At 44.4% G+C, this 23,344-nt stretch overlaps 1 protein-coding gene across 6 annotated transcripts in view; it reads left to right on the forward strand.

Annotated features, from left to right (window-relative positions):
- The window catches only part of PHF11 (PHD finger protein 11), a 63,620-nt gene extending 40,614 nt beyond the window's left edge, over nt 1-23,006 (forward strand). For 4 of the 6 annotated variants that reach the window (XM_083169683.1, XM_083169684.1, XM_083169688.1 and 1 more), the window contains 9 exons: nt 92-838; nt 7,924-7,955; nt 9,301-9,344; nt 13,909-13,997; nt 15,672-15,727; nt 18,303-18,375; nt 19,216-19,255; nt 19,578-19,630; nt 21,537-23,006. In XM_083169683.1, the coding sequence (XP_083025809.1) occupies nt 92-838; nt 7,924-7,955; nt 9,301-9,344; nt 13,909-13,997; nt 15,672-15,727; nt 18,303-18,375; nt 19,216-19,255; nt 19,578-19,630; nt 21,537-21,736 (1,334 nt within the window). In that variant the 3' untranslated portion in view covers nt 21,737-23,006. The remainder of the gene's footprint in view (nt 1-91; nt 839-7,923; nt 7,956-9,300; nt 9,345-13,908; nt 13,998-15,671; nt 15,728-18,302; nt 18,376-19,215; nt 19,256-19,577; nt 19,631-21,536) is intronic. The other 2 variants (XM_083169685.1, XM_083169686.1) reach the window with 2 other exon arrangements.
- The last annotated feature ends 338 nt before the right edge of the window (nt 23,007-23,344 follow it).

Here is a 23,344-nt window from a genome sequence, read left to right on the forward strand (position 1 = left end):
AAGTTGAAAGCGTGTTGGATACTGGACTTTAAACCTGTCCTTTGTTTATTTATCATTAATGGTAATTTTTTATCTTTGTTGCTTCCCACAGAAACGCAACAATCAATTAGGGCCCCTGATGTGGCTCCTCCTGCAAACAGTGAAATGCAGGAAATTCAAACAGTGGTTTCGAGCTTTCATACTGGGCAAGATCATTTTCGTGAGACCATAGACCGTAGACTAACTTTAATGGAAAATACCATGAATGCAATGAATAAGAACATTGAGGCATTTGGAAACAATTTAAAAGAAATTAAAGACCATCATTCCATAGAGAATCTTCTAAAGGAATTAGTTGACTCTATGCAAGAAGCAGAGGTACAAAGACAGGAAAAACACCAAAAAACCATGGAAGCAATAAATATTGTGGCCGAGGCAATGAATAAACTTGTGAACAACACTGCATGTACTGCACACAATATTCAAGATATCAGAGAAAATATTAGACAATCAACTGCAACACATGTTCTAATGGCTACAGCCTTAAAGAGGATTGAAGAACAATTGGGTAGAATGTCTCCCGATAACAGAACAAATCAAAGTGAACAAAACCGAACAATCCCAACACCATCACCAGCATTTTCACACCCAGCCCCTACTACACATATATACATGCCACTTCAGAGACCAGAGGCTTACCACCATTTCTTATCAACATATCCTGCAAGTCCAGCAACGGCAAAAGTATCTGAACAAAGTAGAGATGCAACTGTGGAAAGTTCACCAGCAGAGGCCCCAAACGAACAAGAAGAAGAAGAAGCGGGAGACAATGTCAAGGAAAGCTTTTTACCTCAAAAAGGTACACTTATTTTGGCAAATGTAGATAGAATTGTATTACTACCGTCTTTCTAGATGGTTTGTGAATGAGCCCTGTTAATAGTATATGTAATTATAAATTAGTTTCCACTAATGTGTATTTTCACATAATCTCTATTTTTCTAGATATATGCTAATGGTGATTTTCATTAGCGAATCATCATACATATATATCAATATCAAAAGGGATACATCAATATATATATACTGTATGTTACCTTTTATTCGTTTAAACAAATGTACAGTGTTCATTCCACTGAAAAACCAAGGTGAATTTTTTGGTTTGGTATGTAAGATGTAACTGTTGTTCCTATATTTCAAACACTCGTTCAACCCCCCAAAAAACTAAATCTAAACATAAATTTTCCCTCAAAAAATGTAATCATGAAAATGTGGTCCATAAAATACATTATAAACTTTGAAATATATATATATATATATATATATATATATATATATATATATATATATATATATAGAGAGAGAGAGAGAGAGAATACCCTTTCAATGCGCTACAAGAAATGTATGGGCAGCAACTAAGTGGGTCCCCCCTGTTAGTGGGGGAAAAAAGGGAAGAAATGGCAGACAATGGACAAAGTGCGCCCTCCTAGAATGCATCCACCACCAATAGAACAAATGGTGACAATGTGGTAACAATACAACAAATTTAATATATAAAACAGATAAAATATAGCAATAAAACAATTTTTTCATCTGTGTGGAGTCATGGATTCTATAACGGTCAACATGCACAAAACCCAACGCGTTTCGTCGTTAAAACGACTTCCTCAGGGGTAACCGTCCACAGGCAACTTAATGTATTTCAGTCGTAATATAGCTTTCGTTTGAAAAAGAGGGAGTGGATCCTTAGTAGATCTCAATCCTGATGCCTGTCAGCATCTAAAACATGAACAATTTCCATACCAAATGAAGGATGAAAGATGGAATAGTGTCCTGAAGAAATTCAGGATTACTTCTAAATGTGGTACAAACGGACCTCAATAATATTGCTAAGTAGCCAGATCAGGGACCAGACTATATTTTAACATCAATATTTTTATTGATTTTTATTTTCTTTTATGAGGGCAATACAGAAAAAAGAAAAGGGGAGGAGGGGGAAGTTCAGACCTAAGTGATATGGGTAGTCTTAAAATATTGTCAATGGAGAGCGATAAATGTACTGACTTCTCAAGACACACCCACCTGTGCATCAAAGTAGGATTTTATCTTGGCTAATTTACATGCATCATAATAAAGTGTCAAATCAGGAAGAGTCAATCCACCTTTGGCTTTGGGAAGAATCATCCTGGATCGGGACAGTTTAGGAGGACCAGATGTACTTAAGCAAAATTGAATTACTGGTGGCAAGCTCTATTTTTTGGGAAATATATGGGATTGTGCAAAATAATTACATTTATTTAGGTAAAAGGGACATTTTGAAAGCAGCCATACGGCCTAGCCATGAGATGTCATATGCAAGCCAAGACTTGGGAAAAGTTGTTAAGGAGCTAAGAAGAGATGGTAAATTTACTTCAAAAACTTTTGTAGTGTCTGCAGGGATATTTATATTCAGATACCGAATGGATACTTTCTGCAAATTATAGGGGAATCTAGAACACAATAATGATATAGAACCTACAAGGTTAATAGGGAGAGCATCTGTTTTCATGGTGTTTAATTTATAGTAAGATGCTTTGCTGAACATCTAGGATAGAATGAAGATGGGGTAATGTCATGACAGCATCTGAAACAAAAATGAGTACACCATCTGCAAATAAACTCAGTTTGTGTGTGGTGGGACCAACCTTTACTTCAGGGAAAGCAGGGTCATCACGAATTTTAGAAGGACGGCTTTCGAAAGACAATACAAAAATTAATTTGAAAAAGAGAATGAGTTTGAAAGAAAACCGTTGCTGAACATTCTGTGGGTGAACTATACAATGCAAGAATAGAAGATAGTATTTGATCTTTAAAACCAAATCTAGAGAGGACTTCATGCATATACTTCCAATTTAAACGATCAAAGGCCTTTTCCACATCTAATAACTGGAGCAGAAGACCCTGATCACTTGTTAAAGAATCAATCAAATTAAACGCTCTACGAGTGTTGTCAGAGGATTGCCTTCCGGGTACGAACCCAGTCTGGTCCGAGTGGATCAGCATAGGTAAAAAAGCAATAAGCTGTATGGCAATGAATTTTGCAAATAACTTAATATCTCCATTTAGTAGAGCTATAGGTCGGTAGTTTTGGCAGTAAAAGTTCTGTCAAACAAGGCGTTAGGGTTTCTCGGAAGGTTATGTAGAAATTATTGATAAACCCATCAGGTGCTGGAGCTTTACCACGTGGTAAAGACTTAATTGCATATATATATATATATATATATATATATATATATATATATATATATATATATATACATCCAAGAAAAAGGGCACTCAGGGACTCCAGGTGGGTGAAACAAAGGACTGGTTTATTGCTCAGTCATAGGGTTGTCAGACAACCCTATGACTGAGCAATAAACCAGTCCTTTGTTTCACCCACCTGGAGTCCCTGAGTGCCCTTTTTCTTGGATGTATACATTTGGAGCTGCAAAGTTCCTTACTGCAGGCACCGGGGCAAGCTACTCTGGCTCAACCTAAGCCCTGAAGTGCCAGTTCATCTGGATACTAATATATATATATATATATATATATATATATATATATTATGTATATGTATATATGTATATGTATATATGTATATATATATATATATATACAAACAAATTGGAGAAAGAAGGGCACTCAGGGACTAGATGCTGGTGAACGTAGGACAAATTTATTGCCTGGTGGTCTACGTTTCGGGGTCTCCCCCGTCGTCAGGACAAAACAATAATGTTTTGTTTTGTCCTGACGACGGGGGAGACCCCGAAACGTAGCCCACCAGGCAATAAATTTGTCCTACGTTCACCAGCATCTAGTCCCTGAGTGCCCTTCTTTCTCCAATTTGTGTCTTCACGGGCTGCGAAGCCCTTAGGGTGGCACCAGGGCAAGCTACCCATCTGGACTCAATATAAGTCCTGGGTGCCGGTCTTTCCCTTGGATATATATAAATATATATATATATATATGTATATGTAAAATCTATCAAGGTTGGAACTTCTAACATAATGAATGAAGGCAAAATGATTGAATGAATAGACATGGGACCATAGTCTAGAGGTAAAATAATGGAACACGAACCAGACTTCTCAGGTTCAAAAAATGTAATCTGATATTTTGACCTATGGAGGCACACTGTGGTATTGGTATTATTAGTTCCTTCTTACATACATTCTTATGTTTACCCATTCCTCATAAATTTAAAATCTGATATTCATAAGAAAGAGGAGTGTGGTTAACATAATTGTTCTCTGGCGACTACCAAGGTTATGTGAACACTATTTCCCATGTGTGGAGATACTGGCACTATTAATGCCAAGATCGACATTTATATAAAATATATGTTAATTGAATTTCCTCCTCAAATTCTATCTTTGATAGCGGCAAATTGTTGATTTTAAAATGATTAGTAAATGCAGTTCTAAAACTCCAATATTTTATGCTGATAGAATGAGTGTTAAATTCTTTATAATATTTTTACTTATTTCATTTTAAATCACTTGACCCTAGAGGAGATAATTGTTGGAAGCACACAAAAATAATAAATATCAGTCTTAAACAAACAGACTACTGAATTTACCCCTTGATGAGAAACCAGTGAAACCTGTGCTCAGGAATTATGGGCCAATCAAAGTATTGGTTCACACGGAACACCACAGTTAAATAAGCAACGTTTTATCAAGACTTCACTCTTTGAAAAAGCCCCAGGTGGTGCGAAACGCGTCAGTGGACTACTGCAAACTGGCTACAGGACTTGTGCTGATATCCGCACAGCAAGGAGAGAAAAGGGATCTGTCCGGTCCCGTATCTTCACGTTTTCAAAGAAATCCTGTAACAGAAACTCAGAATTAGAGGCAAAGTGAGGTGCGACTGTGAGCGGTGAGCACATCCAACGCTGCACACCAACTGTGGGCAGGTGTGGGATGCATCCCCCTGCTATCTGGCAAACGTTCCCATCCAATCTGGGCACACAGATGCCGTCCAGCCACGACCCATGACGAGGGCTCACGTCCGGTTCAGGACGGAGCACCCGACTGAGGTCAGCCGGTGGTGTCACTGTGAGTCCATCAAGAGAACGCGCTATGACTCCATGAGGATTTCCACAGACAGACCACAACCATCAGGTCAGAATATTGCATCCTTCTCCCTGTGAACCTCAATCCATTGGAGTACAATCAACCATTGAAGTGAAGATACCGTAACTATGGGTTTACCTTAATCTATTTGGAACAGTGTCAACCCTGTCATTGGACACAAATTATTTCAGTACAAGCCACTTCGCTACATTTATTAAAAATAAGAACATAGTAATCTAATATCAGGAGCCAACTTTATTTTATACAAGTGGCCACTTGCTGTTCATAAAATGTGGTGTATTATTATGCTTTAATTTAAATATTCATCTGCAGAGATTATTATTAATACTAATTGTCAATATATGTACATACATATACACAGTTTAAATTCTTATTTTTAGAATGAAAATAAAAATGCAAAGTACTGCTTAAATATAAATGGTGTGAGTCTCAGAATTAATTCAGCCAGATTGCACTAACGGTGTGTATTGGCCTTTATTCAGATCAGACTCAGATTCAGAGAGAGTTAGATTTGTGTGAGTTATTTTGTTTCTCTGCAGGGTAAATACTGGCTGCATTATTTTTACACTGCAATTTAGATTTCAGTTTCAACAAACACCACCCAAATTTAACTCTCTCTGCACATGTTACATCTGCCCCACCTGCAGTGCACATGTTTTTTCCCATTTTCCCAACAAATTCGTACTGCAATCAGATCTGAATAAGGGCCATTGAGTGATCATAATTCACTAAAGCCAAGTCCTTCCTTTTCCGATTTTTCTTTTCCTTGGAATAACCGCTGATGCGGTTCCCCACAATATATTAACCCACTTAATTGTGTAAGTACAGACACATTTGAGGTCCGCTGCTAAATATACTCTTACTTACAGTGGATTGAAATAAAATAGCGCCAGACTTTTCAGCTGTTCTTTGGGAAGGGAGCCTAAGGAAGTAATGTTGTTGAAAAGTTCTGTCAAACAAGGCGTTAGGGTTTTTCGGAAGGTTACATAGAAATTATTGATAAACCCATAAGTTTATTGTTTGTGCATTTACGTATGCGTTTCCATAATTACATACAAAATGGGCTGATTCCGACCTGCTCGCTAGGCTGCCTATATTCTCTAATAGCGAGCAGGTATACGCCAAACGCACACCCACCTCGCCACCCGAATCCCCACTCTACACTGCAAAGGGTACACATCCGCTCGCTCTGCCACACAGAGGAAATATCATTTGAAGGTTAGGACGCTGATGGCCGATTTGAAGGCAGGCAGTGACGTCAGCTGCCCATCCCAAGCAGTCAGGTGCACGCCTGTGTTCTGATGGTCACACCCAGCTTTTTGGGAACACTTACCATGGGCACGCCCATGAAACACCAGGTTCCCACCCCAGAATGCCCCCTGCCTGTTAATCAGGCAGCAAGTGCTCGATACGGGGGTTTGCACATATACGCATTATCACGCATGCGTATGTGCAGCCCGCCACCATTGGGGACAGGTCGCACAGGTCTGAATCGGCCCATAGTAACATAGTTGTTGAGGTTGAAAAGAGACATTCGTCCACCAAGTTCAACCTATATTTTATCTCCTGCGCTGCCTAGCTTATGTTTATGTGACCCCAATGCAGCTGACAAATAAGTCTCTGGCTGCTCCAAGCTTGTGATGACTGGTGGGCAGTGGAAAAATCACTTGATGGTGAGCGTCCATACACATTTATTTGCACACCGTTCACACTAAGGGGGGTATTCAATCTAGGATCACGGCTGTTGATCCCTGCTGACAGCCGTGATCCTGGCCCGTTTGCGGTCAGCCCGACAGCTGAACGACAGGCGGGATTCAATGTCCCGCCTGCCGATCGGCGCAAAGGGGGAGTGGCCGCAAAAACGGCCATGGATTGTCGATCTGTGAGTGATATCGTGACAATCCACGGCCATTATCGGCAGAACGGGCCCGACAGCTTCTAAAGTCGGGCGCGTACTGCCGTGATCCCGCTTCAATGCTGTCGCTAAAGACAGCATTGAATTGGGAGCCACCGCTATTTCCCCCCGTCGGAAATAGCGGCGGCACATTGAATACCCCCTAAGTTGCAAGGCAGGATTTCACTATAGTGGCCCGGTGTCTACCTGATCCCTGCCCGCTGCAAATTCGCTCAGCAGTGGTCAGTTCTGAATTAGGCCCGATGCCAGGTCATTTTTTTTAGTATCCTATTGAAAAAGTGAATGTTGTCCAAAAACACATTTTAGACTTTGAAGAGACCAACGTTATGTTTCAGAACATGATAATCATATGCGCATTTAGCTTAAATGTATGTATTTTCAAATAAACATTAAGAAATACTTTGGTACATGTGGTTAGATGAGTAAATGTTGATTAAGGTATGAAATAAATAAGTGTTTTCTGTGCTATGTCCATCGCTATCCCAGACACTGGCTTAAAGGAGCCAATTACAATGAAATACAAAACACAAAGCAGCCTGTACAGGTCTGATATAGCATGTGACTGCAGTGGTGTAACTATATCGCCGCAGACCCTGCGGTAGCGGGAAGGCGCTGAGAAAGTGTAGGAGTCGGGGGACTGCGGGGTTATTGTTACACCCCTGCCGCGTCTTGAGCCGGGACCTGCAGATTACTTGTCTGCGGTCCTGGGTCTCCTCCTGGCTCCTGCTGCTGTTAAAAACTGACCTTCAAAAAAATGCCCGCCCCCATACAGCAGACAGTTTTTGAAGATGCTAGAGGAGGCGGTGCACAATAAGTAGTTACGCCACAGCGTGACCGCAATGCATAGCATTCCTGTTCTGCAATTTGCTTCTTTGAGAAATATGCTAAACCTGTTCACTTCTACTTTATTTTTAGAAAAGTCATCTGAGCCACTTGAACAATTAAATGTAAGTAAACAGTCCAAAGAATATTATGTATGTACATGCAATGTTCTACATACTGAAGGTTACACATATAGGTAAGTACTGTATTCATAGCTGTGATGTTCGACTACAGCACTCATTAGCTGATTCTTTAAACTAGGGATGTGCAGATCCGGATTTACCCAGATCTCAAAACAAAGATCTTATTGGCTATCTGGCTGTCACTTGTTTTGGAGCCAAAACATGTGACAGCTGATAGCCAATAAGATCCTGTTTTGAGATCCCGGTAATTCCGTATCAGCACATCCTTACTTTAAACACAAGGTATTTCACTGGCCAAAGAATTTTATATTAATAAACTGTAATTGCTAGTTTGGGATAACATTTATATTGGTAATACAGTATGTTTACTGACCCCAGTCTATTCTTCTGATCCTGCCAGTGGTGGATAATCTTCCAACCCCTCCCCCCTTCCCTGTGCCTTTACAGCCTCATCAAGGGCAGCCTATTGGGGCGGATGTCTGTGCTCACCAGGGCCTGTCCTATAGCAGTGACTTTATGCATGATAGGCAGATTGTCAGTAAATCAATTTATTACTGTGCCATGGGCATGTGGAGCTCATATTGATGTGGTGAGCAGGGACGCGCTTGGGCTGGGTACACACAGAGACAAATTTAGTTCTCACGGGGCCACAAGGAAGACACTAATCCCCCCCCCCTTCCTCAATCAATCCACCTCCCTTCCAACAAACACAGACCATAAATGCCAAACAATCGCCCCACCCTCCCACAATCACTGATTATACTGTATGCCAAATCCAGCCGCCCCTATCACAACAGTCAGTGGCCTCTTCATGTTGGGAGCTCAGCTGCCAAAGCCATACCAACTTCACCCCCTCCACCACCACCACCATCTTCTGAATGTTTCCCCCTCCTCCTTTACCAATTACAAAATAAAAAGATAAGCTGTAATAACAAAAACAAAAATAATCAAAGGGCCTCCTCTGGCCATCGGCCTAGTAGGGGTCTCCTGCAAGTGAACATGCTGTACTATCACCCCTAGGCATGTACCTACTGTAGTGGGAAATCTACTGCTGCCCCTTTCTGGTCACTGCATGATATACAGTAGATATATACTTGTTACCTTCATGAAAATTATACCAAGCCCTCTAGCAGACAGGCAAAGGGATACAAGTTAGCTCTTAAATGCCTGCTTACTCGTTATGTCTAGTCAACATGGGTCTGACATACAGTATCTGGTCAGTGATCTATTGTATTATTTGTTTACTGCATGAAGCTTGTTGGAAGCATATAAACAAGCATGAGTACAGCTGTGGAATAATGTAGGCATTGTAACTTCTCTTCTTTAGGAAGGTCTCCCCTCAGCTCCGCATAACGGGTACGATGAGAAAAGGTAAGTAGGTGAATGTGGTGCACAGTATGTGGCTGCGTCCCCTGGCTTCCCAGTGTGCAGTGGGATTATTAAACTTAAACTTTGATTCACTTTTACTTAACAATGTTTCAAATTCTGTTACTTTGTTTAAATAAAAATAGAAAAATATACCCACATACATATAGAAAGCTATACAAGAGACAACGGGCCTAATTCAGGTTGGCCCACTAAAACAGGGGTGAGAACTTAAACTATTGCTGCATTGAGAAAAACACAAAATGGCATCTGAAGATACCCACACGATAATGCTGCATCCTTCATCAGACAGGTACCCTTATTCTCATCTGACTCCAACATCTATGTCCTCTTTTCCCAGGTTTTATCCCTGTCAGTGTCCTTTACCCCAGTGGTGACCAAACTGGTCCTCGAGATCTACCAACAGTTACAATTTTCCAGGCCACCTGTGGATCTGTACAATGCAACACACATTTCAAAAATGTGTCAGCTAGGTGGTCTGGAAAACATGAACTGTTGGTAGATCTTGAGGACCCATTTTTTTTTGTTTCACCCCTGCTTTAGATTCAAGTGAAATGAGAGTTGTGGTGGTGGTGGGGTGTGTGTGTTGGGAAGGGGGGTTTCAGCAGCTCACTGTGGAGCTCCACGTTGGGTCCGTTTACAGGAGAAGTCTGGCTGCTGGGTGTCCTCTACAGCTAAGCCCTTCCAAGGTCAGGACCGTAACTAGGGGAGCTAGGGGGTCACGCTGGAGCTGGTAGGGGAGGGCAATAAATCACAGCAGTGGCCTATTTGCGGGAGGCGTGGCCACATCCTGTGATTAGGGCATTCCCTACATTTTTTAAGAGGGGGGGGGGGGGGGAATAAGACTCTAAAGTCGAGGTTGGGGGGGGGGGGTGTTATTGTCCCCCCCTCAGCAGAACACACTTACAGCATCTGCTGTGCTGAGCTCTTATGCTGTCAGCACAGCACATGCTATAGTGGTGTGTGCTACTGCTGCTGCCGCCCGGGAGACACAGAGGGGGAAGGGTGGAGTGGACCTGGGCCCCTCCAGCAAGTCCGGGCCCGGCTAATTAGTACCTGCTCCCCCCCCCCCCCTCTCGGCAGCCCTGCAGAAGGCTAGGTATACCCAAGGCACACACACACAGGTAGCAGTAATATATAAAGTATATACGTGTTTGTGTGTGTCTGTGTGTATGTATTTTTATCTGTTAATTTAGAAATAAAAAATATTTGAAATACATTTGATTTATATGTGATTCTTAGGTTCAGTTATGTGGTGAGGAACAGGATTCAATTCTATTTGCCCACATATTCTAAGACTGGCAGCCACTAGCACTGGTTTTGTTGATTACATTAGCCCCAAAATTCTTGAATTGGTTCTGGATCACCAATCCAAGACACCCCTGCAAGTGTCCCGAGGCACCCCAAGGTGCCACGGCACATAGTTTAGGAACCACTGGCTTAGGGGTAAACTTGAGCTTACTGAGTTGTAACATTATAGTGTCGTGTTGATCAGCGGCGTAAGTTCCTACCAGGTGCCCGGAGGCAAAAAATATGGTGGCGTCCCCTACCCCCAGCCTCCATCGGTGAATGTGCAGTAGCACAGCTGGAGTGGGGGGGGGGGGGGGGCAAAGGAGGAAGTGATGTAATTGCAATGTGATCAATCACATTACTTCTTATGAGCTCATAGGAATCTTAATTTTTTGGGTTTGGCCCTAAAAGTTAATATGGTACTTGTTTCCTAGCACGGCCACAATCTTATGGATCGTGTACCTTTAAGTTAAGGTACACGATCCACACGATGGACCCGATTTCCTTTGAAATCAGGTCCATTTTGCCGGCTAAGGCACAATATCGGGGGCATCGCGTCGGTCGGGACCATTAACATTGGTCCTGACGCGACCGACGCGATGCCCCCGATTTCCCCATAGGCTTCAATGTTAAAATATTTTTTAACATTGAAATCGTGAGGATCGCGTCGGTCTTGTGCCATTATAATGGCACAAGATGAGATGGACTTGATTAAGTCCATCTCACCTTTAAAAAAATTTGAAAAATGTGAAATGGGCCAATATGACCCATTTCACATTATAGATGTCCCCGTCGTCACCCCACGATAGACGCCAACCCAAAGCGCTCGCCACGTTTCGGGCTCGGTGGCTCGCTGCGCTCGCCACATTTCGGGCTCGGTGGCTCGCTGCGCTCGCGACACTATTCTATTCTCACTCCACGCCCTAGTGGATAGTAGGGGAATGAAAAGGTCGGAGGATGCACACCGCCGCCCCTCGCGGGCTCGCTGCGCTCGCCACGCTTCGGGTTGGCGTCTATCGTGGGGTGGGGTTTACGTCGTTAAATTTGGGGGTCTAGGGAATATTTTATATTGAATCCAATGTAAAATCGGGTCCCAGGGACCCGATTTACATTTCATTCAATCAAAAAATCGGGTCGAAAATCGGGTCGGTCGCGTCGATCGCATCGCATGCGACCAAATCGCATGCGATGCGATCGACCCGATTTTTCCGACACGACCACCGCGATGTAAATCGGTGTGGCCGTGCTAGGAAACAAATACCGTTAATATTAATTTATAACATTTTCAATTCTATTGTGGTGCACGGCAACTACTGGGCATCTATACAAATAGATGTATATCAATAATCGTCTAAGATCAGTATTAGTAGGTAATGCGCCTGATTGCTCTGGGTCTAGCCATGCAACTCAATCAAAAGATCTTGACTGGATATCTAAAGTTATGATTTAGGTGCCATGGGCGCCAAAACTACGGTTTCACATTTGTTCTTGCACCTCCGGTGGCGGCGAGAGGAAAATATGATGTAAGCGGCTAATAGACGTCTGATTGCAGAAACCATTGAATAGCTAAAATAGATGGCAAACTGTGAGTATGTGCCACAAATAAATTGCCCCCATTATCCCCTACAGAGAAAAAAATTCACATTAACGCCCACCAAAGAAAAACATTATCCACCACAGAAAAAATACTACATTATACCCCACGAAAAAAACACATTCCCGCAAAATAAACACATTATTCCATACAAAAAAAAAACACATTATTCCAACACAAAACCCCACATTACAGTATACACACTAAAAACATTCCACACAAAAAAACACATTATTCCACACAAAACAATCACATTATTCCCACAAATTAAAAACACATTATTCCCCAGAAAAAAATTCAGTTTTTTTTTTATCCAAATAGGCAAATACACCTTATCCACCATAAAAAAAAATTAGACACTGTCCCACTGAAATTAAACACTGTCCCCCCCCCCCCCCCCCCCCCCGCACAAAAAAACGGGGCTGCTACAGCAGGGATTTATTTTTACCTGAGAATTTGACTGAAATAAGAGGGCTGCAGCAGCCGAACAGCATGTGTTTGTGTGTGCCACTGCCTTGTTCCCATCCTCTTGCACACTACCTTCCTGCAGCCTGCGCGCTGTCCTGTCACCGGGCCACAGGCTGCAGGAGTCAGAACCAAATTCCATTAGACAGCCACCGGAAGTTCAATGCTGCTCTATGGCGCCAGCGGCTGTCTGTCAGTCACTGTGGGGGTTATTCTGGTTGAGTCGGATGGCTCCGAATGCGGACGGACGGCCGATGGTTGGTGTTTGTGCATGTGACGAGGCGTATCTGCGCATGTGCGAACGCCGCGCACGTCCGAATACGGCGTGAATTCTGTGCAGAAAACGATCGGTTGTAGCAATCCGAACAGGGGGTGGAGAGGGGCGTGAAGGACTGATTGGGCTCATTACCATATGCGTACGCCCCACGCTTCATGGGCGTTCCCATGCAAACACTGGGCGTACGTATGGTAATGCGGCCGTGACGCACGTGTGGGGGGCGGACATATGACAGCCAGATGCCAGTTGCCTGCCCATATCCCTGTGTTTGCACAGAGAAATGCCCGAGTGGTCTGGAGCACTCGGTGCTGCCTGACCACTCGGTCCAGCATTCGATGGTCGGTGACCGTCGAATGATGGGGGAGATTCCCAGAGATGGAGGAGGTGTGAGAACACTCGGTTCCTTTCCGAAAATACGCATCCGAACGATTCAACCAGAATAAGGCCCTGTGTGCTCAATCAGCTGCGCTGCGGATCGGATATAAAAAACCCGATCCGCAGCGGGTAAGTAGTGGGGGTGGCGCGTGAGTTCTCAGGGGGACACAGGGAGCCTGACTCTGGCTGTGATAGTGGAGTGGAGTGGAGTGGAAGTGCCCCCGCCAGGGCTTGGCGCCCGGCGCAGGAGCCTCCACTGCTTCCCAGAGTTCCGCCACTGGTGTTGATGCAATCTACGCCCGTGAACCCTGTATTTAATTTTTGGTATAGGTAACCATTAAATATATTTACTGTACAATAAGGTTTTCATAATTAACCTCAATTTGGTCAGCACATTGGTTAGTGTTGGGTCATGTGTTGAGGCACTAATATGAATAAGGAAATATTCCCTGGAAAGCTCTGCATAATAAGTCAGTGATATACAGTATAAACAACTAAATAATTCAGGATTACCAAAATTTTATACATTTTACATTTTTATTATATAGCTCATCAGGCAGTGATTCAGAAGCAAGTGATTCCATATTGAGTCCAAAAATAGAACGGACTCCAAAAATAGAATGGACTCTCTCTCTCAGTAAGTACAGTCCTTTATGTCTGGTCTAGTTGCTGACACATTCTGTTGTATGGATATATTGTGTAGCTAAAAATACTTGGGGGAAAGTAGCAGCCCTAACTACCATGTTCCAGGCTGTGTTTGAAAAATAAATGTAGGAGCTGATTGATTTTTTTATCTTTCTCCACTTAGTACACAGGCTTAGTACATCAGCCCCATAATTCTGGGGGCGTGACCTAATTGCGGGGTGTGTGGCCACCTCCCACGATTAGGATACGCCCTCAAAATGTTTAGAAGGTGTGAAAAAAAAACACTCCAAAGTCGTGGGAGAGTGTTATTGTCTTCCTACCCCCCCCAGAACATACCCACAGCACATGCTGTAGATGTGTGTGCTGCTGCTGCCAGGGAGGGACAGAGGGGGAAGAGGTGGGTCGGACCAGGGCCCCTCCAGCAAGGCTGGGCCCGGGTAATTATTACCCCTCTCAGCGGCCCTGATCTTTCATAGACAATTTATGTTCACCAGTGCCGCAGGATTCTGCCCCCGCAGTGCTGCTATAAGAAAGCTCTGTCCAGCATCAGATACAAATCAATACTGTATACATGCCAGCATTCTGGCTGCCCCTTCCAGGAGGAAGCAGCTACATTGGCACAGAAGTGGGCATGGCTCTGCGTAGCAAGGGCATAGTGAAGTGGCATGAAATAGGACCACCACACCGAATGGGGACTTGGCAGTGAGACCGCTTCAACTTGGCCACACACAATGCCCAGATTGACGTGATTCGGTGTATGGCCAGGAGACTTACCCACTCTTCTAGAAGGTCAGGAGTGCCACACGATTTTTCAGGAGCCTCCCAGCTATTTTGGGAGAATACTGTACCAGCCACAACAGTACACTTGGAGGGTATACACATATCATAAAGGCCATACTTCCCTACTTACTGTAGTAGTTCTCCATGTTTATGCAATCCTGAAACTGATGAGGGGAAGCAGCAGTCTATCTGCTCCGGCCTGGTGGGAAATTAGACTGAAATATAGACCACTACACATATGGAACAGGTCTTTTCACCTTACTTATAAACAGTGGTGGTTTTTACCTATGGGCCGGTCTAGTGCTGACCCCCGCCCAGGTTAAATCCGCCACTGTCTCTGCCTAAAGTGAAGCCAGATGTAGTCTGTGAGACTGCACTGGCTTTAATGTGACTGGCAGGGACTTCCTATTGGAAGTCCGACCTGCCAGTCACTCAAGGCAGTCCCATTGGTAGGTGTTCCTTCCAGGATCCCTCTCTGTGCGCAAATGCACAGCAGCCTCAAAAACGGGTTCTGCGCATGCGCAATAGCACGGACCATACTGCGCATGCTCTGGACCCAGGAACCTGATTAAGAGGGCTACTGCAAAGGCAGCCCACGGAGGCTTGGGCCAGCGCATGTGCAGTATGTATGAAGATACTGCACATGCACTTGGCCCCATGCAGGGGACCGGTGGCCGGGACCGGAAGATGTGGGAAGTGTATGAATTGGAACTACATTAAAGGTTAGGGTTTTTTTTGGCAAAGCATTCTACAATGTTTTAGATTTTATATGGCTAGTGGTTGTATAGGGTAAAAAAAAATCATGGGAACAAAATGCACACTTATTTTTTTTTTTTTTTAAAGTGGTAAACAATTCTTTATTTGTTTTCTTAATATTTTTTCATAGGTGGTTTTCCGACAAAGGACAGGAAACAAGCGCCAAAGAGGAAAACTAACACACAGGTATAAGTATTACATACTACTGCTACTAGGGCTGGCAACAGAAATCTTGGGGCCCTGTACACTGATATTTCTGGGGGCCCCCATGTCCCGTCCCCCCGAACCCACACTCACACAACTCTCTTCTGCATGTGCCCTTATGCCTGACCAGAGTCCCCTATTTCCCCTTTATTTGCCAGAGACCCCTCACAACAGACCCTTTTCTCTTTATATAACAGCGCTTCATTCCCTTATATTTTCAGTCCAGTTTTAAAGACTACTTTCAAATTCAGCTTCCTGGGGGATATTTTGGCTCAGCCACACTCAGCCTAGGGATCCCATACAGTTGATCAGCCATACTACATACAGGGCATAGTGGGCTGCAACTTTTACATTCCTTTGTGTAAAAGATGTCCAGCTAAAGTATACGCTGGGCACCCAATCTTTTCAAAAATGTTGCTCCTACAGTAGCTGTGAGTCCTCACCTCCCTCCAAGCTCCAAACATGGCTCAGTCATAGGCGAATCTAGAATCATGGTAATGGGTGGTCCCAGATCTAGACACAATGGAAGGGGGACCTTTGCGTGGCAAAAGGGGGCATGACCTCATGGGAAGGAGGCGTGGCATCACAAAAAGGGGTGTGGTATTACACTTTAGACCATACACAGTAATGCCCATTACACATTTTAGCAAACTCCGTAATACCCATTACACATAAGGCCACACACACACCATAATGCCCATTACACATTGTGCCACACATCATGATGCCCATTACATACTATATAACAAACCGTAATGCCCATTACATATTTGCCACATAAGTGCTGCTTACCTACGTGCTCATTGCTAGGGGGTTCTTGCTTGATAGCACCATAGTACCCATTACAGATGATGCCGCACACCATAGTATCCATTACACATGATGCCGCACACCATAGTACCCATTACACATGATGCCTCGCACCATAGTACCCATTACACATGATGCTGCACACATAATGCCCCTTACACATGATGCTGCACACATAATGCCCTTTACACATGATGCTGCACACATAATGCCCCTTACACATGATGCTGCACACCATAATGCCCCTTACACATTAAGCCACACATTATGCGTAATGCCCCCACATACGGCCACTTGTAGCGTCCCTTGAGCAATGCCCCCAAAAGTGCCACTTACTGTAAATTTTTATATGAGCCTTTGCTGCTGCTGCAGGGAGAGATGTAGAGAGGTGCAGCTGCTTCTATGTGGAGAGGAGCAGAGCGCAGCGCAGAGCACGCTCCCACTCCCCTCCTGGTGTCCCCTCTAGCCGAGTGGACATTTGAAATATTGTGCGCGCTGTTGTTGTGCGTGACGTCGGGGGAGCACGCCGGGGCGCCGGCACCACATGATTAAAGGGGGGGCGGGCTGAGGTGAAAGCGGGGAGAAGAATTGGAGCGGAAGCTGCAGGGGTCACAGTTATTGACAGCTGGGAGAGAGCAGGGGGCTGCCCGGCTGTATTCAGAGCACTGCAGGTCACCCCTTTCACAACAGAAAATGCAGGGATTTACCCGGGAATATGGTCCCAGGATCACGCAGGGACATTCCCAGGCTGACCCCTTATACACCAGCCTAGTCCCTGCATTTTCTGGTGTGAGGGGGAGAGACAACCACTCCCCTCTCCCTACCCCCCTTTAACCAACCAGCTATATCTTCGGAACCAACTGACCCATTTACATGAGACCAGTATCATATTGAAGAACTTTTGAGTTGGCTTCAAATGATTTTGGTCCCATGAAACTGGGCTGTTTTGTTCCAGAGAAATCTGCCCTCAAAGAACATAAACAGTCATGAAATTACATTTAAGAAATGAAAAAAAAATCGGTTTAACCTCAATATCCCTGGAACCAATTAACCCATATGGATCCAGCCTGGTATCAGATTGAAGGCCCAGCGATTTGGGTTTGACTGAGATCAACCTCGAGCTTCAGTGATGCTGAAGGGGGAACTGGCAGCCGTTGAACTGGGTGGGGGTCGGAATTAGCAGGTCCCATGTTATCCTAAAAGGAAAACGTTCCAGCTTTGCCTGGCAGTATCTCTGGTTCCCAGGGGGCTAGAGACACGGCACTGGGCTCGTTGAAAAGCCCCATCCCTCAGCTACAAAGTGGGCTAATGGGTGGTCCCACCCCCTAGATTCGCCTATGGGCTCAGTGGCTACAGATCCAGAACTTCAAGTTCCCTCTCCCCTGCTGCAACTGCCTGCTACATAAAAGATTGCAGAGTAGCAAGGGCTGAGCTGGCGGCCGTGGTGCCGAGCATGAACAGTACAGATGACCGCCGTGGCACAACAGAGGCGGCCGAGTGCTGTGGAAAGTACAGGCAGCCGAGCTCTGTGGGTGGTACAGACTGAGGCAGTACAGGCATCTGAGCAGTCACCGGTGACACATACAGTATAGTCGGGCCCGGTGCAGTAGTGTACATAGCCTGCAGCCTCTGGGGCCCCTCAGATCATCTGGCCCATCACAGTTGTCCCCTTTAGGTTTACAGCATTAAATAGGGAACTTACGAATAACAATTTTGTATTAAATGTTATTTCTTTTTTTCATGCCAGCTGGAAGAGAAATTGCAGACCATGTGCTCAGAGGAAAGGAGGGTCTGCGAGCAAATGTACACTGAGCATGGGGGTAAGCAGATACTTCTGTACTATTACCATGGGGGAGATGGATCAAACATTGGAGAGCGATAGATAAAGTACAAACCAATCTGCTCCTAACTGACATTTTATAGGCTTTAAAAAACGACATCATCTGATTGGTCTGTAGTAATACAGCCTGTAACATGGCAGTTACCAGCTGATTGGCTGGTACTTTCAGTCGCTTCGATCCAAAATGAGGCATCTCCGCTGCCAGCATTTGGTTGCCTGCTCACAAGGGGTATGGGTCATTGGGTCGACAACTGAAGGTCGACATGGCTTAGGTAGACACATGAAATAGGTCAACATGGCTAAAATCGACAGGTTTGGAAGGTCGACACAAGAATTCGGTCAACAGTCAAAAGGTTGACATGACGTTTTCACATTTTGTCCCCGAATGATGGCATAGTCGACATAGACACCGTCAAAGTGTGCCGCGTCCCCTCGCCTGACTCGCTTCTTCCATCATGCCGTAGTGGATGGTAGGGAATGAAATACCGCCTGTCGGCACATGTCGGCTTAAAAAAAGAAAAGTGAAAAACTCATGTCGACTTTTTGACTGTCTACTTTCCCACTGTCGACCTTATGCTTGTGTCAACCTTCCAACCCTATCTGGTGTCATTTAAAAAAAAGTGTACGAACAATCGTTTTGGCATTTTGCAAATAAATGTGGAAAATCTTGGACACTATCACAAATGATCGATTTTCCAATCGGTCGTTCCAAAGCAAAAATCTCTGGCTATGATCTCGCCATAATGGAGAATGCATTATCTATAATCTGCCCATACTGTATTTCCTATGTTTTCCTGTCACTGTGTCCTTCTCCTTTTAGGCGGTCATATGCAAATGAAGTGTGTTGTGGCAGAATATCGGTAACTTAAAAAAAATCTTATAGTGTGTATCGCAGATATTGGTGCCTATAATTTCCTCGAAAATCATCCAAATGTTGGTGCTTACCAAAAATATCTGTCAGTATGTACTTAAGCTTTGAAATGAGTAATTATGGGACTGTGGACTTTGAGTGGCTGTGTTTATCCACTTTCAATGCTTTCGGATGCTATGGAAATTGCATTCTGTTTTAATAATAATTCACGGTCTGATTCATGATCACAAAACGCTTTATAAATATTTGCGGTGTATATTAAAAATGTACTTAATGCAGTCGAAATTTTTTTAATTTGAATATGTTTCTAGGATCTTTCCCCGGTTTATCCCAAGAAGAGTGTTCCACACAAGACGATCTAAAGGTGAGCGTTTATTTTTATTTTCCACATTGCTGAAATGTCATTCTTTACTTTCTTAGATTTGCAGCACCTCGTTCCCTCGGCAGACTATCATGATGTCACATGTTTGGGTTGGTACAGGGCAAAGGACTACCTTGCTCTGGCACTGTGCATAACTCTGCATGGCATGGATGTGTGTATAACACTGCATGGCATGGATGTGTGCACAACTCTGTATGGCATGGATGTGTGCACAACTCTGCATGGCATGGATGTGTGCACAACTCTGCATGGCACGGATGTGTGAATAACTTTCATGGGGCCAGGTGCACTAAGCTTCAAAAGTGATGAAATGGAGAGTGATAAACAGCCAGCCAATCAGCTCTTACCTGCCATGTCACAGGCTGTGTTTGACAAATGTCAGGCAAGAGCTGATTGTCTGACTGTTTATAACTCCATTTTATCACTTTTGAAGATTAGTGCATCTGGCCCATGGTATGGATGTGTATATAACTCTGCATGGCATGGATGTGTGTATAACTCTGCATGGCATGGATGTGTGTATAACTCTGCATGGCATGGATGTACAGTATGTGTATAATGCTGCATGGCATGGATGTGTTTGTATAACTCTGCATGGCATGGATGTGTGTATAACTCTGCATGGCATGGATGTACAGTATGTGTATAATGCTGCATGGCATGGATGTGTTTGTATAACTCTGCATGGCATGGATGTGTGTATAACTCTGCATGGCATGGATGTACAGTATGTGTATAATGCTGCATGGCATGGATGTGTTTGTATAACTCTGCATGGCATGGATGTGTGTATAACTCTGCATGGCATGGATGTACAGTATGTGTATAATGCTGCATGGCATGGATGTGTTTGTATAACTCTGCATGGCATGGATGTGTGTATAACTCTGCATGGCATGGATGTACAGTATGTGTATAATGCTGCATGGCATGGATGTGTGTATAACTCTGCATGGCATGGATGTGTGTATAACTCTGCATGGCATGGATGTACAGTATGTGTATAATGCTGCATGGCATGGATGTGTGTATAACTCTGCATGGCATGGCATGGATGTGTGTAAAAAAAAAAAGTGCTTTATGGTCAGCCTCTACCACCTGTGACAGGAGGCCATTACACTTATTCACTACTTTTTCTGTGAAGTAATTCCTTAAATTCCACTGAACCTGCCTCCATCAAATGTCTTGCCAGGAAAGACTAAAGGTTGAACTTGGTGGATGGTCTTTTTTCAACCTAACTACTGAAATAGTGACAGAAAAGGTGTTTGGGGGTGGTAATCTGCCATTTTCTGGGGGTGTTTGAGGACAGTCTGTGATGTCAGCGATGGCCACTTCCAGCCTGTCTCAGTAGCAGAATAGTGGAAGCCTCACACCTACTCACATTTGCCCAGAGGCAATAACGGTTTGATTTCATATCAATTTGCGACTGGATACGATTAGCAATCCATTTGCAATTCTCTTGCAATTTAGCAAGAGGCTTTCTCACATTAGTGATCCAGTCTGAAATGAGGTCCTTAGTACATTATCGGACTTAGCCTTAGAGCAGTGATGGCACCAGAGCTGATGACACCCCATGCAGACAATAGTACCTCCAGTCAATTAAAAGCACAACCTATAGTTATACGCTGGCGAATATGATCAGAGTAATTCAGTAAATAAATATTTGAGACACCATTGTAAGACAGAGCCAGGGTATCTCCAGACACTATCTACCCTTTGCCAAGCCCTCTCAACAGTTTGTTCTCAAGTGCAGTATGAAAGAGACTGAAATGCAATGACAAAATAAAACAGGGCACACACTGCTCCCTGATGTGTCCTGATGTGAGTAATGTATAGCATGTGCCCACAAAGCTATCATTTGAGATTTGTGCTTTTTGTCCCTTTCCAGGAAACCCTGGCTTGAAGCCGTGTGACGGGCACTGTGTCTGTTACAGAAGACTAGAGGACAAGCTTGGCAGCCTCCTCAAAGTGCAGGAGAGACTGGTGTCATTCTTGGAAGTGCAAGGGAAGCTGATCAACCTTGTTTATAATTATGTGCTGAGAGCATCTGGAACTTCCGTGACCAGGTCCTCATCTTCGTCACCATAACTCACATTGGATGATCTCCTCCACCTTTTTCTATACTTTTTGGTTGTGCCCCAACCTCACACCATCCTTGACTATAATTTAGTTTTTTCTTGTGTCACAGGACACAAATCACCTCTTGAACCAATGCACCTGTTACTTTGCCTTCCAAAACATTCCCAAATACTGCCAAACCTGTGCTCCATATTGTACTGTATGTACATTGAGGTAAACTTGAGCGCCACTAAATACAAGATGTGGTGAATTGGGTCTTGCTTCATGTCCCAAATAGAACACTTGAATGGGCTTCTTAAAAACAGTCCATGCTTCACTCACTGTGGGGTATCAATGCCTGGTCTCTACTGATTGGTCACAGACAACCCCCCACTCCTCTTCCTTGTCTTAATCCTCCCCTTCTCCTAGAAACATAGACGTTGACGGCAGATAAGAACCATCCAGCCCATTTAGCCAGCCCTTTATCTTAGATCTGCAGCGTCCCTGTACATGAAATGGGCGGACAGCTGACATCCGCTGACATCAGCTGCCCACCCCTGGATAGTATTTTCATGGGAATGCCCATGAAATGCTGGGCATTCCCATGGGTGCAACCCCTTGCCGCCGCCCCACGCCCCCCACTCGCACTGCTAGGTGCGAACGGGCCGGTGAATTAGCAATTCGCCATGCCCGCTCGCACAAGGTGGCTGCACATGGGCATAAAGGTTTATGTGCATATGCAGTCGCTATACATTGCTCCCCTGTGAGAACACGAAGGGGAGGGAAGTGACCAGAATATCCTCCGGTGTGTACGCACACTTTCAAACCCACCCAGCCCTTGCAAAGCCACAAGCGCATGACAGAATGTGTTCATGCAAATGTGCAGCACCACGTGTTAATGCTTTTAACTTTTACGTGTTAAGCAGTTGATGCTTTTGCAAAGCTTAACCCACAGTTGCAGCTATCACTGTGATCTAATGCAATTTTCAATCAATTACACTTTGAAATTGTGGACGTTAATTGAAATAACGGTTTTAAACTGGCTCTGATTAACTCTTTCATCCAACAAATGTATTAATATCAGTTTCTTATATAGTGCAGCATACTCCGTAGCGCTTGACAATTGTAATAATACACATTTTTCGGAACCACTATTCCTGGTTTCCACTTGGTACCAAGGACGTTATGTTATTTCAGATGTTTTATAGGACTGGTTCTTTTTTTTTAATGTATTTTATCGAAGCATTAGAGTATAAGACAATACAACTGAATCCAGCGGCGTAACTATAGCACCGCAGCCCCCGCCACCGCGGGGGGGGGGGGGGGGCGCTGTGCATGTGGGGGCGCCGGGGGCTGCGGTGCTATAGTTAACCCCCCCAATCCCCCGCAGACTTACCTATCGCGCTGGTCCCGGCGGCTCCGTTCTTCTGCTGAGGACCACCAGAAAATGGCCGCCCCCATATAGCACACAGTTCTCTGAAACTGTCTGCTGTATGGGGGCGGCCATTTTCTGGTGGTCCTCAGCAGAAGAACGGAGCCGCCGGGACCAGCGCGATAGGTAAGGCTGTGGGGGATTGGGGGGGGGGGTTAGGGGTGCTTAGCGGCGGCGGCGGGGCAGGGGGGGGTAGGGGTGCTTAG

The sequence above is a fragment of the Crinia signifera genome, chromosome 2, assembly GCF_055691185.1.
Source record: "Crinia signifera chromosome 2, ASM5569118v1, whole genome shotgun sequence".
NCBI lineage: Eukaryota > Metazoa > Chordata > Amphibia > Anura > Myobatrachidae > Crinia > Crinia signifera.